General features: G+C 47.2%; 1 protein-coding gene across 3 annotated transcripts in view; it reads right to left on the bottom strand.

The window, feature by feature from the left end:
* BTD (biotinidase) overlaps positions 1 to 17,851 on the bottom strand; it is a 59,850-nt gene that overhangs the window by 20,599 nt on the left and 21,400 nt on the right. For all 3 annotated transcript variants that reach the window (XM_068971187.1, XM_068971277.1, XM_068971101.1), the window contains exon 2: positions 384 to 654. In XM_068971187.1, coding sequence (XP_068827288.1) covers positions 384 to 638 — 255 coding nt within the window. In that variant the 5' untranslated portion in view covers positions 639 to 654. The remainder of the gene's footprint in view (positions 1 to 383; positions 655 to 17,851) is intronic.

Below are 17,851 nucleotides of genomic sequence, written 5' to 3'. Positions count from 1 at the left end.
TGAGTATTCTTTGGAAGGACTGATGCTGAAGCTGAAACTCCAATACTTTGGCCACCTGATGTGAAGAACTGACTCACTGAAAAAGACTGTGATGCTAGGAAAGATTGAAGGCAGGAGGAGAAGGGGATGACAGCGGATGAGATAGTTGGATGGCATCACCGACTCAATGGACATGAGTTTGGGTGGACTCCAGGAGTTGGTGATGGACAGGGAGGCCTGGTGTGCTGCAGTCCATGGGGTCACAAAGAGTTGGACACGACTGAGCGACTGGACTGAACTGAGCCACCTAATTCCTTCAGCTCAGCGCTCTGGGTCTGATTTCCCAGAGGGGCTGCGGGGGACCACCGACCCGGGGCCAGCCCGCCCTGTTGAGCACGCCTTGCCTTTTGGGCGGCGGTCGTCACTTGCTGCTCGTAGACGTCAAGGTTCCGATGCATGAGCTCCAAGGCCTGCTTGCGGCTGGTGAGGGCCAGCGGGTCGGGACTCAGGAAGGATCGGTGCTCGTACACGGCGGCCACGTAGTGGGCAGCCTGGCGGGGCTCGGCCGGACAGCCCTCCTCGGCCGGGCCGCCTGGGACGGCCACAGCCAGGCAGCAGCTACACAGGAGAAGGGCCAGCTGCCGGCCGGCTCTGGACATGGCGCCGCTGGTCAGTCTAGAAGGGGAAGGGGTGAGGAGAGAACAGCTGAGGCCAGGATCCTGCCAGGACCGGGGCTTCCACAGATTCATTATTCCTGGCAACTAGACGTACCCGCCAGGTTGCTGCAGCTCAAAGGGTTTGCTTCACGTTCCTAGTAAAAGGGTGTGTGTTTCTCTCCAAACATGGAGCGAGGGCCCTTTAACAAAATGGCTCACTGTGTTAACCGTCTGGTTCAGAACATTTCCAAAACAGACCCGGTGTTCGCCGCGATTGTTTCCCCAGCAGGACTCTTCTAGCTGCAGGCTTCAGATTTAGGCAATAATAACTAGTCTAACAGTTTTACATCATGCTGTGACGTAGCCCCACGCCCCACAGCCTGCCCTCCATGTGCACAGTCACACTGCAGGTCAACCGTCCATACCGGCTGTGATGGCCGTGGCCCTCAAAGTACACCTCGGCTAAAGCCATAAAGCCTGACGCATCACAACTCTCCCTGCCTTTCTTGGGTTGGTAGTGAATATTTATACACTTCTATAAAGGCTTATATATAAGCCTCCCCTCAGCCAGCACAACAGTCTTGAACTTGGTGCAGAGAAACTGCCGACTTCTACTTAAATGTCAGTTTACAGATGGGCTAAAAGAAGTCTGCCATCACAGCACAACTTCCCTCACCTCGCCTTGAACTTGAGAACTGCCATCATACGCTGTGACTTTTTCTACTTCTGTCTCTGGGATTTCCAAAACTCTTGTTTTTGTTTTTTTTTTTAAAGCATACTCACTTGGAAATTAAAATCCTTCAGCAGTAATAAAATGAAACTTTTTGAAAATAAATGAGAATTTTCTGGAAAGGAAACTCAGCTTTCTAGCTCTTACTGTAAGAGATTAGAAGTAAATCATATCACTTACAATGACACTTCTGTGTTTTGTGCCTTTTTCCCCCAAGAACAGGAATTGTAATTTTTAATAGTTATGTGTCACTGGGCATTTTTACACACAGTTCTGCCTTGAAAATCGACCTGGCCTGGCAGCCAAAGCCCCTCCTCTGGCACACAGACTTGCTGGCTGGTGCCAAGGCTGGGCCCCGTGCTCGGCGGAGATGTGCCCAGGCTGACCAACCACCCAGGAATCCAGCTAGACATCAAGACAGCAAAAACGGATCAAGAAACCATGTTCTGCTCCTTAATGAGAAAATGACGTCCCGCCCAAGTCTGACTCAGAGCCCCGGTGCTTGCATTCCAAAACCAGACTCTCCAGGCGCCGCAAATTTCCTTTTCTTGCAAAAGTTCCAAAAACAAAAGCAACCGTAACTATTTTCAGCAGCGGCCCGGGCCCCGGGTGCTCCGTCAGAACCCTGGACTCAGAGACTGCTCTGGCCAGGCGGCACGCCTTTCCCCCCCTGCCCTGGCCCCTCGCAAACTGCTCCTCCTTCCCTGGGGAATAAAGGGTCCACCCAAATGCCAGGCCCCGGCGCGCTGCCGCGTAGGGAGGTCAGAACAAGGGGCCTTTGAGCCCGAGGTCAGGAGCTTTTGAGCAGAAACAGAAGTGCAATTGATAAGCTTTCTTACTTGAGTTTTGTTTCTGAAGATCGGCAAGGAATAATTTTTAAAGTCTCGGAATCTGTTTAACATTCCAGCTCTGGTTTCAGAATGATGATAATGGAGAGTGGTTTGTGGGGAGATACGTTCACCTTCAAAGTCACATTCACAATGTAAGGCCCTGGCCTCCCTGAGTGAGTGAGCGAGTGAAAGTTGCTCAGTCGTGTCCGACTCTTTGCGACCCCATGGACTGTAGGGTCCATGGAATTCTCTAGGCCAGAATGCTGGAGTGGGTAGCTGTTCCCTTCTCCAGGGGATCTTCCCAACCCAGGGATCGAACCCAGGTCTCTCCCTAAGAGGGAGGAAAATGAGGCCCGTGATGGGGGCGCGTGGGGGGCAGATGACCCGGGGCCGGGTGGGGGCAGGTCAGGAGGCCCTGGAGCAAGGGTGCTGTTGCAGGGCCCTCCTTTTTCAGCTAAGGGCTGCCCACCACTGATGGGGGACACAGAACCTTTGTTTGCATCTCAGGGACTGCAATCCGGCAAAGCAAGGAACTCGCAGAACTGGCACGGTATCACCTTCCTTTCTATTTTGAGAAAATAAATTTAGATTCTTTACAAAAGGAGCCATCATTTCTGCGAGAACAGAGGTCAGTCAGGAATGCACAGTTAGGCAGATTTAGCCAGGCAGTCACGTTCCAAAGGAAGTAAGCCTACTGAGGCGGCAGAGAATGAGTGATTCGAGTAAAAATAGGCACCACAGTGTCCCTGCTGCAGAGGGTGCCACCGCAGACATTTTAACCGAATCCTTCATGTGGCAGGAGCTCTGAAAGGCAGGGCTGGGGGACGGCCAGGATGCGAGGGCCCCAGAGTTGGCTTGGGAGCCATGCCCGTGGCTGAGGGGCGGGGGGCTCCCCGGGAATACCAGGCCCTAGAGTCAGGAGGTTTCTGGCGGCCCAGCAACTGACCCCTGTGCAGAGCTGGGCAGGGCCTGGACCGTGAACACAGAGGTGGCTGGAGGCCTGTGTTCAGTCTGAAGAGCGAGCTACGAGCCTCCTTCCATTTGATGTGAGGCGAGACTCCAGGAAGGGCCCGGCGTGGAGGCATCACTGGAGCGACACCTGACTCCAACCCCCTGCTTCCCATGCCCCCTGAGCCGGCGGGGAGATGGCAGGGCCGGCGGACACTCACTTCAATGCCCGCGTGACGCCTGCCCATGCCAGATGCGGGCACTGGCCTCAAGGACCCAGTGGTGAAGGTGCCCAGCCCTTCCGAGTGGACCACCCCCCACCACGTGTCTGCCACAATCCACACAGAGGGTCCCTCACTCGCAACGTTATGATGCTGCGAAAGCCGTATGCTTTCAGCAGAGACCGTGCTCGGGGTTCAGAATGGGGGCCTGCCTAGCGACCCTCTCTCTCAGCCTGCGCGGGGCAGACTGGACCCTAAGATCACGAGGCTGAACGACCCCCACACCTCGTGCTGTTTCTCCATTCCAGTAGGTGCTCCAGAAATCCCGTGAGATGTTCCACCCTTTATGACAAACCAGGCCTGGGGTTAGAGGGCTCTGCCCACCTGCAGACTACTGTGAGTGCTCCAGGCACAGCAGGTGGGCTGGGCGGGAGTGTACTCTCTCCCTTCAGATCTTTCAACTGATGGCAAGTTTATTGGGACATTAATCCCACCACTATTGCCCTGCTGACTGCACTTCATGCAACAGCTGGCAATAAGTAGGAAGGGAAGATAGAGACGGGGAGAGGGCAGGGAGGGCCGGGGGTGGGGGTGGGGAAGGTTCTAGACCAGGAAGGGCTCAAAGAGACCCTGGTATCTGAAGAAGGTGCGAGAGGAGGGCTGTGGACCCCTGGTGGGGAGAGGGCTCCAGGCAGAGGCTGCTTGGGTAAAAGGGCCAAGTGGGGGCTTCGGGGGTGGCTCGGGAAACAGCCAGAAGAGCAGAGGGCTGGGAGGCGGCGGAAAATGAAGTCAGAGGGCACCAACGGGCAGTGGTGCCCCTCCTCTGGCCCCTTCTCCACGGAGATCCAGGTAGAGCCTGAGCCGCTCAGAGCCGCTCCTCTGCTCAGAATCTCCCGGTGACCTCCCGGCGCCCCCACAGGGAGAGCTAGAGTGCTCGCAGACCCGACAGGAAACGGCGGCCGGGGTGGCAGGACTCCTTCATGCCAGCGTCCTCACCTGCCCACTGCCTACAGAAGCCTCTGCTTCTCATTTCATAAGGAAGCATGCTCCCCGGATGCTCATTCTGCTCGGGAAAGTTCCTGCGATCCATGAGGGAAGGCAATCAAAGCCTTCAATCATGACGTGGAAATCAATTTTGTGGAAATTTGGTAACACGTCAATCACGAGATATTTTTACACACAAAGGAACTTGGATTTTCCATCTTGCTACATGAGTCACTTTGATAATTAGCTGTGTTTCCTTCCTAGCCTTGCTATCACAGTAGTGTCTTTTGCAAAAAAATGAAAGGATTATTATGAAGGTATTCTTAATAAGATAATTTCAGAGGCGGGTATATCCCTTTAACATTTTATATATAGATGTTCTGATTGTTTTAATAAAAGAGCTTGTCACTTTTCACTTGCCGGGGAGAGTGACAGGCCCGTCTTTGGGAAAGAGGCGGGAAGAGTTGGCAGAGGAAATGTTACATCCCGTGGAACAAAGCAGGACCAGCTAAGTCATTAGGAACGAGCAGAATACACCTCTGCATGTGTCCGACAGGACTCCAAGAAAAACACTGTGAAGCTCTAAATAGTTTTAAACCCGTTCTCACGAATTTTGTGATTTCCCTAAGTCCTTTCACATAAGTAAGTACGAGCATCTCGTAAGTCAGACAGAGGAGAAATATGATATCTCTTATATGCAAAATCTAAAAAGAAACGATACAAATGAATTTATTCACAAAACAGAAACATACTCACAAACTATGAGAACTCATGGTTGCCGGGGATGGGAGTGGGAGGATGGAGGGAAGGGACAGTTAGGGAGTTTGGGATGGACATGGACACGCTGCTGTATTTTAAATGGAGAACTAACAAGGACCTACTATAGAGCACAGGGAACTCTGCTCCTTGTTAGGTGGCAGCCTGGATGGGAGGGGAGTTTGGGGGAGAAGGCATACATGTATGTGTACGGCTGAGTCCCTTTGCTGTCCACCTGAAACCATCACAACATTGCTAATGAGCTATACTCCAATAGAAAATTTTAAAAATAATTTTTTAAAAAGAAATAATGCCTAGGGTTGATTCATGTTGAGGTTTGACAGAAAACAGCAAAATTCTGTAAAGTAATTATCCTTCCATTAAAAGAAGAAAAAAAGAAAGAATGCCCATCTCCACCTAATTTATATAATCTGAATTTAAAGAAACCCCAAGGAGAACTTCATTATCCTATCCGGAAAGCCTCCTCTTCTCAGTCTGGCCCCTGACAGGCCCTGGAGCAATGTAAAGCCCCACAGCGTTGGGGCTCAGGTTCCTGCCAATTTCCACCACCGAGACTCCAGTGCCTCAGGGGGCCGCTGAGGGTGGTGCTGGGGTTCAAGGCTGAATTCACATGGGACAGTGAGTAAATTACCAGGAACCTCAGGCTGAACTGGTAGGTCGTGATTTCCCTTAAAAAACGGTCCAGCTGTTCTCACCAAACAAGAGAAGGACACACAGAAGTGTAACCACGGGCCAGGCCTTGGACTGGCATCTCTTTCTGTTCACTGCAGTCGTTCCTCGTGGAACACCCAATGGGCAATCACAGACCACCTGAACTGAAATAGGGCCACCTTTCTTCTCCTCAAATGGGATATTATCTCTATAACTGAAGACAAAACCGCCCCCTGAAACGCGCGGGTGTTGAATGAATGGAAGAAGGCTCTTTTTTTTTTTCACTCTTGTGCAGAGAAGACAGCCGTGAGGCTGAGCCTCCGGGTGTGCAGCTGCCACCCTGTGGGCAAACTGGGTACCACCGTCAGCGCGAATGCCACGATAGTGGGTCCTTCTTAAGAAGCAAAAGGGTGTTTTCCCCCCTCCTTTCCTTCTCCCTTTCATTTCTAACATTTCATCTTACAGTGAAGAAACTAGAAAGCATTTGATTTTCCAAGATTGGGGTCTCATGAAAGCTAGTTGTTTTTTTTTTTTTTTTCTCTGTCATGTTCCTAGGACCTATTGCCTCTTCTGTATTCACAGGTGCTAAGTTAGCTGTGACTTCTAACAGCTGTGAGTGGGTGTGCACAGAAACACAGCCCACTGCAGACGCACAGGACTGTTCACAGGGAAATCTGGTCACGGTAAAGCTCTTCAGGGACTCTTTTATACGGACGCCGCCTTGCATTTCACATTGCATGCTAACATTTTCAAACCACTTTAACATCCACTGTTTCATTTTATCATCCTGTCACACAAAGCAAGAAAAGCAGATGGTAAAACTCCACTTTCCTGGTGAGGGAGTCCTCCAGGACCAGTTAGTGGTGACGACAGAGAAAGCAGCTCTCCTGGCTCCTGGTCCAGCCCTCCCAGCGCACATTCAAGACAAGGGTAGTTTACCAGAACTTCAAAGACCGCGGTAGTGTCTTCAATGCAGTTGCAGCAGAATTCGACAGAAATTCACAGCACCCTCCCACGAGACAGTATGGGTTGTCAGACCAGAGCAGGGGTTCTCAGATGTGGGTCTGATGCTGGGACACCCGCAGGGCTTGAACACAGAGCTCTGGGGGCCCTGTTGCTGGGAGTTTTAACTCAGCAGCTCTGGGGTAGGGCCCGAGAATATGCATTTTTCTAACAAGTTCCCGGGTGATGGTGGTGCTGATGCTCCTAGCCTCGGTCACCTGGAGAACCACTGGGCTGGAGGGTAAAGGCAGGTCCATTCTGTCTCTGTCTTCTGCTCACGTCAATGAAAAGTGTGAGCCAGAACCATCACCTTTATTTCTCAGGTGCCTCTCCAACCGGGCTGAGACAATGTGGGCAGATTTCAGAGTGTTTCCACCATATTACTGAAAATGAGCAGCAAAGTAAGCAATCTAATTGGAGGTGGGGGGGGGTCCCCAAAACAATCTGATCCAGGTCAGTGAAAGGATTCAGTGCTTGTCTTTGCCTCAACAGGAACATCACAGTAGAACCAGAGTGTTGCTGATTTTCACATGTTTAAAGTTCTTGATTTTAAAAGAATAAAACAGGGGTAATAGATACTCCATTCGGTAATTTCATAAGATGAATAAAGAAATATGTAGAAATATAATAAAATAAATGATATATTTATAAATTTAAATAAATTTTAATTTTTAATTTTAAAAATTTATAAACAGTATACATTCATAAATAAATAGATAATCTGAAAAATCTTCCAGCTATATTCTGCAAAAATGTACCAGATTTCTTTTCAAAACCTTATCTGAAATCTTTGGAAGCCAAAAATGAATTGCTGAGACCTCAGCTGTGGTTCACAGACCTCGGCCAAGGGAGCAGGGCGAGCTCGGAGCAGCTGCGCGCCCTCACTCTCCCCCTGCGCGCCCTCACTCTCCCCCTGCGCGCCCTCACTCTCCCCCTGCGCGCCCTCACTCTCCCCCTGCGCGCCCTCACTCTCCCCCTGCGCGCCCTCTCTCTCCCCCTGCGCGCCCTCACTCTCCCCCTGCGCGCCCTCACTCTCCCCCTGCGCGCCCTCTCTCTCCACCTGCGCGTCCTCACTCTCTCTCCACCCGCGCGCCCTCTCTCTCCACCTGCGCGTCCTCACTCTCTCTCCACCCGCGCGCCCTCACTCTCCCCCTGCGCGCCCTCACTCTCCCCCTGCACGCCCTCTCTCTCCACCTGCGCGCCCTCACTCTCCACCTGCGCGCCCTCACTCTCCCCCTGCGCGCCCTCTCTCTCCACCTGCGCGTCCTCACTCTCTCTCCACCCGCGCGCCCTCACTCTCCCCCTGCACGCCCTCTCTCTCCACCTGCGCGCCCTCACTCTCCACCTGCGCGCCCTCACTCTCCCCCTGCGCGCCCTCTCTCTCCACCTGCGCGTCCTCACTCTCTCTCCACCCGCGCGCCCTCACTCTCCACCTGCGCGCCCTCTCTCTCCACCTGCGAGCCCTCACTCTCTCTCCCCCTGCGCGCCCTCTCTCTCCACCCGCGCGCCCTCACTCTCCCTCCCCCTGCGCGCCCTCTCTCTCCACCTGCGCGCCCTCATTCTCTCTCCACCCGCGCGCCCTCACTCTCCACCTGTGCGTCCTCACTCTCCACCTGCGAGCCCTCACTCTCTCTCCCCCTGCGCGCCCTCTCTCTCCACCTGCGCGCCCTCATTCTCTCTCCACCCGCGCGCCCTCACTCTCCACCCGCGCGCCCTCACTCTCCACCTGCGCGCCCTCACTCTCCACCTGCGCGCTCTCACTCTCCCCCTGCGTGCCCTCACTCTCCCCCTGCGCGCCCTCACTCTCTCTCCACCTGCGCGTCCTCACTCTCTCTCCACCTGCGCGCCCTCACTCTCTCTCCACCCGCGCGCCCTCACTCTCCCCCTGCGCGCCCTCACTCTCCCCCTGCGCGCCCTCACTCTCCCCCTGCGCGCCCTCACTCTCCACCTGCGCGCCCTCACTCTCCACTGGTCTTGGGCCAGAGGAACAGCGTGGGCGCTTGTGGCAACCCTGCTCTCCTGGGACATCTATGACTTCCGGCTGGGCTTCACCTTCCCAGCCCTCTGGAACTGTCATCAAGGTCCCTGAAATAAGCCTCTGTGGTATCAGCAAAGAACTGTCTTTCAAAGCCCTTGAGAAACGCCACCCCCCACCTCCCATTTCTGTGTTGGACTACCTTCAATCAGAGTGGTCAGAAGAAGCACCTTTTAGAGAATGAGGCCCTGAAGGCTGGACACAAGCCGCGGACAGAAAGCATGATGCTCTAGAACCGCAGGTCAAGTATTCAGGGAAGACGTGCTCAGAAGTGGGCACAATGGAACGGCTCTTTGTGAATTAGGCGTATGGTGGACATGCTATCCCTAAGGGCAAGATAGGCCAAAGACCAGGACATCAGGGCTTGTCACTCCCGTGCTGGCGAGGGAGACACCCACAGCCCAGGACCCACGGGATGGTGAGGATGCCCCGGATGCAGACAGCGGAGAACAGGGGAAGCCATGGTCCCCAAGCCAAAAGAACAATCCCTAACAGCGCAGTCCAGAAACACTGAGAATGAACGACAGTAGGGAGAGCAAATGGAACAACAAAAAAGGCTAAAGCAAAACAAAGCACCAGAGAAAACCTGCCAAAGGCCATCTTCTCCTACGGAGGGTGCGTGAAGCATATACGGGAGAGGCACAGCTAAGCTCCCCAAGAGAGGAGCAGCGAAAAGCAGGCAAGTGGGTCCTGATGCTGTCAGTCCTGAGTGCTGGTGGGTGATGCTCTCGGCACAAGCGTGGTGGCGTGATGTAGGTGACCCACCGCCAAACAGAGCGCAGCACGCAATCCTGGGTGAGAGTGACCGTCTCACGTGCGTGGCAGAGAACTGGTTACCATCTCTGCTTTTGTTCTCCTGGAGGCGCTGAACATGGTGTGCTTTGGATAGACTGGGAATTTTTTGTGTGCCTTTTTCCCGCTGGCAAGGGTCCCAGCTCAGCCGTGACTACATTCTGGTACTAACGCAAGTCCCACTGCCCTGGGCCATGCAGAGCGTCTGAGGCCAGACATCTGACTGACTGTTGCAGCTTTCCCAGTTGGGGAACTTTGGCCCAAGTTCCCCACGCTCGTTGGTGCACCACTCCTCAGCACTCAGGGTGGAGCAGTGTAAAACAGTCTGGCTCTTTTGGGAAAGAGGCTACTCCTAAACTTGAAAGGGACCATTATCTAGAACCAGGATTCAATGCAAATTCATCCTGTCCAAAGGCCTACATTCTTTTTATGCCACCACACTCAGAATAACAAGAGGAAAAGTTTGACTGAATAAGTGATACTGGGATGACTGAATAACAATATGGAGAAGGCAACGGCACCCCACTCCAGTGCTCTTGCCTGGAAAATCCCACGGATGGAGGAGCCTGGTGGGCTGCAGTCCATGGGGTCGCTAAGAGTCGGACATGACTGAGCGACTTCACTTTCACTTTTCACTTCCATGCACTGGAGAAGGAAATGGCAACCCACACCAGTGTTCTTGCCTGGAGAATCCCAGGGACGGGGGAGCCTGGTGGGCTGCCGTCTATGGGGTCGCACAGAGTCGGACACGACTGAAGCGACTTGGCAGCAGCAGCAGCGGCAGAATAACAATATGGAAATACATTTAAACACCTTACACTATACACAAAAACAAACTCAAAATCAGGAGTTAAATAGTAAATGTTAGGAAAACTAAAATAAATTATACTTGGGTATCAGGGATTTGATGAAACAACTGTCTAAAACCTGAAGCAGTTAAAACAATAAAAGAAACAGATCAATAAATTAAAGTTTACATGCAAAATTAAACCTCAAGTCAACATTTACAAATAGGCAAGGAACAAGAACAGATTTAAAGAAGAAAACAAGTCATAAACAAACACTCTGAAAGACTCTGAACTTATGTACAAAATAAACATTAACTTGTACAATTTTAAAATACTAAATTTGGACAAATAAACTAGTAAACTGATAATAGTAATTTCTTATTGGGGAAAAAAAGTTTGACACTTTGTATTATAAATCACAAACAGTATACTTCTGAGATTTAATCTTAGGAAGTCATTTAAATAAGAAGAAAGTCAGTTGAAATGACAGCATACCATGGAAGTAAAGAATATGGGCTTTTGAGTTTTAAAATATCTGATCTGAAATCCTGGCTCTGGGACCTCCCTAGTGGTCCATTGGCTAGGACTTTGTGCTTTCACTGCTGAGGGGCCCAGGTTTGACCCCTGGTGGGAGCATTAAGATTCCACAAGTCATGCAAAGCAGCCATGCCGGGAGCCAGTGTGAGGAATCCCGCCCGTGACAAGGTCATGAGGAAGGAAGCTGACATACGCAAGGCGTGCTCAGACTTCAGGGGCCCCTCTGGAAATTCCTAAGCATGTACCCCAACAAAAATTTGCCGGTTTTTGTGCTCTGCTGTTCCACTCTTCTGACATCCTCTGGAAAAAGTCAATTCAGGGCTTTAGTCTTCTGCATTTGAAAGAGTGTTTCAATCCAGAAACCCCTCGGATGGCTTTCTAGCCTGCCTGCAGGACTCCTACAGCTGGGCGTGTGATTGTTTGAGGCCTCCTGACCGCAGGAGGCACAGGAAGCTTAAAACATCCTAGGAATGTAGGGGCTTCCGAGGAGTCAAAATCTTTAGAACAGGACTGATTAAAAGTTTCATTTGTTGAGTCAATACTTGCTACTAAATTTTCATATCCTTTATTTTTAGATATAGTTGGTACATAGAAAAAACGAGTAGTAGACCTGGTGTTAGCAACATTAGATCTTTGAGTTAAGTACCTTCTTTGTTATAACCCACTGCGCCTTTGTTCTATAGAGATGTAACTTTAATGCCTTAAGGAGATGCAGATTAAAGAAAAACACTTCAGGGGAAACGAAATTAACATTCATTAAGGAAGAGAGCCAAAAAGTGTTATCTTGGCCAGAAGATAATGTAAATCACCTGAGACCTTTTGTATACAAAAAGATATACAGAAAGAGCCTGGGCTGCGAAGGCTACATAATTTTGTGTTGCCCATTGATCTCCATGTTTTATCAAAAGTATAAAAGGCCTTCTGAACAATAAAGGATGGGACCAGCTTCTCGGACCAGTTTCTCGGACTAGTCTCTTGGCCTGGTTTCTTGGGAATCTGGCTTCCCCCGTGTCTCTCTCTCTCTTCTTCTCTCCCTTTCCCTCCCTCCGCTCTTTACTTTAATTTCAGGCTGAATCTCCACCTGGGGCGCGGAGGCCCGCCAAGTCTACTTGCTTGCCCTGGCTGTTAAGACCCGCGCGAAAGGGAGCCTAAGGTGAGGCACCCTTAGATATTCAAGCGAGTGCCGGTGACCCAACGTAGATGGTGCAAATTCCTTGTCTGGAATTTTATTGGTCTTCCGTGCAAACCAAGGTATTCAGCCCTCTTCCTCCACTTAATCTTCCTACCACACTATAGTTTCTTAATCTAATCTTATATTAATAAATAAACAAGTCTTTCCATGCCAATGCCGTCTACCCTTCGAATTCCCTGGATCCACCGGGGCTGGACCCCAGCACAGCCAAAATAAATAAACAGAGTAATTAAATTCTTCAAAAAGGATCCTATAAGAAACGCAAACCAAGATTATTTGCTAGCAAGTTGCCACAAAGCACATAAATACTGTGACCAAAATGAAGAAAACCCCAAACAATTGGTTTATAAGACAAAAACACACAAAAAAAGACCAAACACAAAATCATTTTTAAAAGGAAGAAAAAAGAGAGGCGGGGCAGGGGTAGAGGGGTAGAGAAAGGGGAAGAGAGAGGAGGGGGAAAAGGAGAAGGCAGAGCGGGGGAAATAAAAGGTTATTTGGTAGAACTTAAGAGAGAAGCAGGAAAAAAAAACACCATCAAATAAACTAAGGCACACTTCCAGTTACAAAATAAGTCCTGGGATGTAATGTACAGCTTGGTGACTATAGTTAATAATACTGTATTGCATATCTGAATGTTGCTAAGAAAGTAAATCTTAAAAAAATTCTCATCATAAAAAATACTTTCAACTATGTGTGGTGACAAGGTTGACTAGAGTTACTGTGGTGATCATTTAGTAATGTACACAGATATCAAGTCGTGATGCTGTACATCTGAAACTAACATAATTTTACATGTCAATTACATCTCAATTTTAAAAATGAACTTAAATTTTTGGAAAAAAAGAAAGAAAGCAAGTACAGAACAGCCGAAAAGAATCTGATGATGCTGTAAATAATATATGTGACAAGGGGTCAAGAATGAGGAGCTGGGCAACATGAACGGAAACGCAGAATTGAAAAGGAGTCTAGAGGAGACGACAGATAGGGAGGGTTGGTGAATCAGAGCCAACACATACACAATTGGGAAATCCATAACAGAAAAGGGAAATAAATGTGCGGTGGAGACACCCTTCCCTGAATGCAGGTAGAAACTATGCTTTGCTTCCAGCCAACAGAACGTGGCGAAGGTGAACGGATTTCACGTGTAACTAAAATCTCGAATCAGCTAATTCTGAGTTATTTAAGAGATTATCCTGGGTGGGCCTGACCTAATCAGGTAAAGGACTTTAAAAAAGGAACTGGTGTCTTCCCTGGAATCAGACACTTTCTCTTCTCCTGTCCTTGGAGAAGAAAGCTACCAGGACTTCTACCATTGCAAGGAAATTATTCTAAACACCAGTTGAGCTCGGAAGAGGACTCAGCCTTGGATGAGACTGTGAACCCAGCTGACATCTTCACTGTAGCCTTGGGAGGTCCTGCTCAAAGGGTGCAGTTAAGCTTGCTCAGACGCCTTGACCACTGAAACTGTGAGATGATAAATACGCTGTGTTTTAAGTTACTAAATGTGTGGTAACTTGTTACACATAGATAATAAATAACGATACAATAATAGATAATGGAAGAGGAACGTCATTTGAAGATGTAACTGAAGAAAACTTTCCAGAAAGAAAAGCAGATTTGAACTTACATATTGAAAGAAGTGAAAGTGAAGTCGCTCAGTTGTGTCCGACTCTTTGCGACCCCATAGACTGTAGCCTATCAGGCTCCTCCGTCCATGGGGTTTTCCAGGCAAGAGTGCTGGAGTGGATTGCCATTTCCTTCTCCAGGGGATCTTCCCGACCCAGGAAAGGACACACCAAAACTCAGGAAAGAAAGAAACAGAATCTCAACACCAGTATATCGTCTAGTAAGATTGCTGACCTTCAAAGACAAAGTGGGAGTCACTTGGAAAGCCAAGTAAAATGATCAAGGGCATTTATAAGGGCACAAAATCAGGTGCTCCTCAGACTTCGCCACACACAGCAACATCAATGCTAGTACACCCTACATAGAGTCCTTTTGAAGAAGAGAATATGAACCAGGAGTTTCCTTCTATGCCAAACTGTGTTTGCAGTATAGAAATAAGAGGTAATAGACTGGACAATGCAAGAACTCAGGGAATATTATTTTTATCAGTCTTTCTTGAAAAAAACACATATAGGATAAACTGCCAACCAAGAGGTGATTTTAAAAATATGGCAAATAAACGGACAATAATCCTTTAATATGACACCTGGATCCAGAGACTGGATTGAACTCAGGTTCTATCCTTTGGGGATGACTATGCATGGTAGTGGAGAAGGAAATGGCAACCCACTCCAGTGTTCTTGCCTGGAGAATCCCAGGGATGGCTGAGCCTGGTGGGCTGCTGTCTATGGGGTCGCACAGAGTTGGACACGACTGAAGCGACTTTGCATGCATGCATGCATTGGAGAAGGAAATGGCAGCCCACTCCAGGGCTCTTGCCTGGAGAATCCCAGGGATGGCTGAGCCTGGTGGGCTGCCATCTATGGGGTCACGCAGAGTCAGACACGACTGAAGCGACTCAGCAGCAGCAGCAGCCGCAGGCATGGTATGTTCTTTCAGCATGAGACGTGTGTCTGACTCTCTTTTCATGATCTTAGAACAAACCATCAATCCTTCTTCTATCTATTTAGAATTGCAATGCTGGTAGTCTATCATTTCATTTTCCTTCATTAATCATAGTGCTTTGTATAAAGAGACATTTTATCTATTACTTGGTTATCTAATGGTACAGTTCATATAGCAAAGACAGGATAAACGCTAGATTCTCTCTCTCAGTCTTTTTAAAATCAGTTTTCAGGATAAGTAACTTATTATCTGAAGGTGACCAATTTTTAAAAAATATTATAAATTCAAGGATTTAAACATATTTCATGGGTTTTTTTCCATTGCAATTATTATCATTATAGAAACTCATTGTTGACTCACAGCAGCCTTTTCAAGCCAGCCCTTGATTCCTCTTGACATCACTCTAATACTTTTTGATACCTTCTTTGTAATTTAACACTAAAAGATGTCCCAAGCTTATTGTATACATTTTCTGGCTCAGAGTTGGAAGTGGCCATTTCTCCAAGAAGTCTCGGGTACAAAACCTGATTCTTTGAAAGGACTAATAAAATAAACAAGACTCCATCAAGGTTGATCAAGGAGAAAAGTAACAAATACACATATGTACATGTACATGAAAAAACTAAAAGGGAACATACTTGTGATTACAACGAAGATTTTAGAACCGATTACTGGATGCTCTGGTACAAATATATGTTAAAAGGATATCTGGATGAAAATGCAAATTTTTTAGGAAAATAAAGCTTGCCAAAACCAAGCTCAAAAAGTATAGGAAAATGAAGCAGACCAATTTCCCAAGAAAAATTAAATTATCAAAGACTCTCTCTAAAAGCACCAATCTCGGTATATTTTTCAGTAGAATTCTCCCAAACATCCAAGTAAAGATACATACTGTATCTTTTTTATACAAACATATTTAAACATACATATTGTATACAAACTATTCTAAAACTTTTCAAAGGACAGTATAAGTATAACCTTGATACCCAAGCTAGATAAGGATAGTTCAAGAAAGGAAAATAATGGTTGACTCTCATTCTTAAACATAAATGCAGGAAGCCTAAATAAAAATAATAGCAAACTTAATTAAGCAATGTTTATATCATGACCAAGTAGGATTTATCAAAGAATGATGAATCATTTAATACGAGAAAGCATATCAACTCAATTCACCATATTAATACATTAAAGGAAATTAAAATGTCACATATCAGTGCTTCTTATCTATACTGTACTGGAGGTCTTAGCCTGTGCAATAAGATAAGAAAAAGAAGAAGTATATATGCAAAGGAGAAATGCAGATGGTCAACAAGCACCTGAAAAGATGTTCAACATCACTAAACATCAGGAAAATGCAAGTCAAAACCACAATAAGATATCACCTCATACCTATCAGAATGGCTAGCATCGAAAAGAATACAAATAACAAACGTTGGTGAGAATGGAGAAAGGGAACCCTTGCACATTGTTGATGGGGATGTAAACTGGTGCAGCTACTGAGGAAAACAGTAAGGAAGTTCCTCAAAAGATAAAAATAAAGCCAGCGAGTGATCCAGCAATTTCACTCCTGGGTATGGACATAATGCCAATTCGAAAGGACATGTGCTCCCCAACATTTACAGCAGCACTACTTACAACTGCTAAGATTTGGAACCAACCTAAGTATCCGTCAATGGATGAATGGATAGAGAAGATACACACACAGGAATCCTACTCAGCCATATAAAAGAATGAAACACCTTACACGTGCAATCTAAAAAACATAAAAAATAGCAAAGATAACAAAAAAGCAGCAGGCTCACAGAGACAGAGAACAAACTAGTGGTTACCGGTGGAGAGAGCGAAGAGGGAGGGGGCATTAAGTGGAACAAACGATTATGTACAAAGTAAGTTACAAGGATATATTGTACAGCAGAGGGAAGATAGCTAATATGTAATAATAACTATAAGTGGAGTACAACCTTTAAAAAATATTTTTAAATAATTTAGGAATGTTTAAAAAATACAAAATATAAAAGATATAAGAACAAAAAAGAAAGACACAGAACTTTCATGAATATGACATGCTTATCAACAAAGACACCGAAGAGAATCTATACGCTAATTATAATTAATAAGAAAATACAGTAAAGTAGTTAGATTTGAGACCAGCCCATGAAAATTAATTGCATTCTAATACATTGACCCCCCAAAAAACTAGAAAATGCAAATAACCAAATAGTAAGATACTTAGAAATAAACATGATGCAAGATTTTTATTAAAGATTAAGGAAAAATAAAATAAATGGGAGAGATATATATCATGCTTATGTCAAAACAGACTTACTATAAAGATACTGTTCTATCCAAGTTAATTTATGAACAATGTAATTCCAATTAGAATCTCAAAGTATTTCACGGAACTCGATAAACTGATTTTATAATTTACACAAAAGAGAAAAAGGCCAAGAATAAACCTAGTGGCAGGATAATGGCCCCACAAAGACGTTCACATCCCAATCCCTAGAACTTGTGACTATGTGGAAAGGGGGGATTAAGTCTGCTGATAAACTGACTCTGAAATAGGGAGATTGTCCTGGACTGTCCAGGTAAACTCAGCATAGTCACGCAGCCCTTAGGAACAGAGAAGCAGGAGAACCAGAGAGAGCAGGACTTGGCCTGATTCTGCTCACTTTGAAGATGGACCCAAGAATGTGAGAGGCCTCCTGAGGCTGGAAGGAGAAAGGCATGGATTCTCTCCTAGAGCCTCCAGAAAGGAATGCGGTCCTGCCAACGCCTTGATGTTGTCCCAGTGAAGCCCGTGTCAGGTTTCTTAACTACAGAACTGTTAAAATAATGAATTTATGTTGTTTTAAGCCACTCAGTTTGTTACGGCAGTGATAGGAAACTAATTACAATAGGTGAGATGGTTTGAAAATAACAAAGTAGAAGAACTTATCCTACCAACATAAAGGCTTATTTCAAAAATGTAGAAATTAAGATAGGATTGGACTGGCATTGGGGTAGGAAAAGGACAAACAGTCTAGAGACAGGCCACACATGCGTGGCAACTTGATAAACAACCTTATGGATCACTGTGGAGAGAATGAAGTACACTTTCAAAGATGCTTGGACAACAGGTATTTTAGTAAACTGACTACAAAAACGGCTAGAAA

The sequence above is a fragment of the Capricornis sumatraensis genome, chromosome 1, assembly GCF_032405125.1.
Source record: "Capricornis sumatraensis isolate serow.1 chromosome 1, serow.2, whole genome shotgun sequence".
Taxonomy (NCBI): domain Eukaryota; kingdom Metazoa; phylum Chordata; class Mammalia; order Artiodactyla; family Bovidae; genus Capricornis; species Capricornis sumatraensis.
Note: the sequence above shows the minus strand (reverse complement) of the source record. Positions and strands in the feature narration are given on the sequence as shown.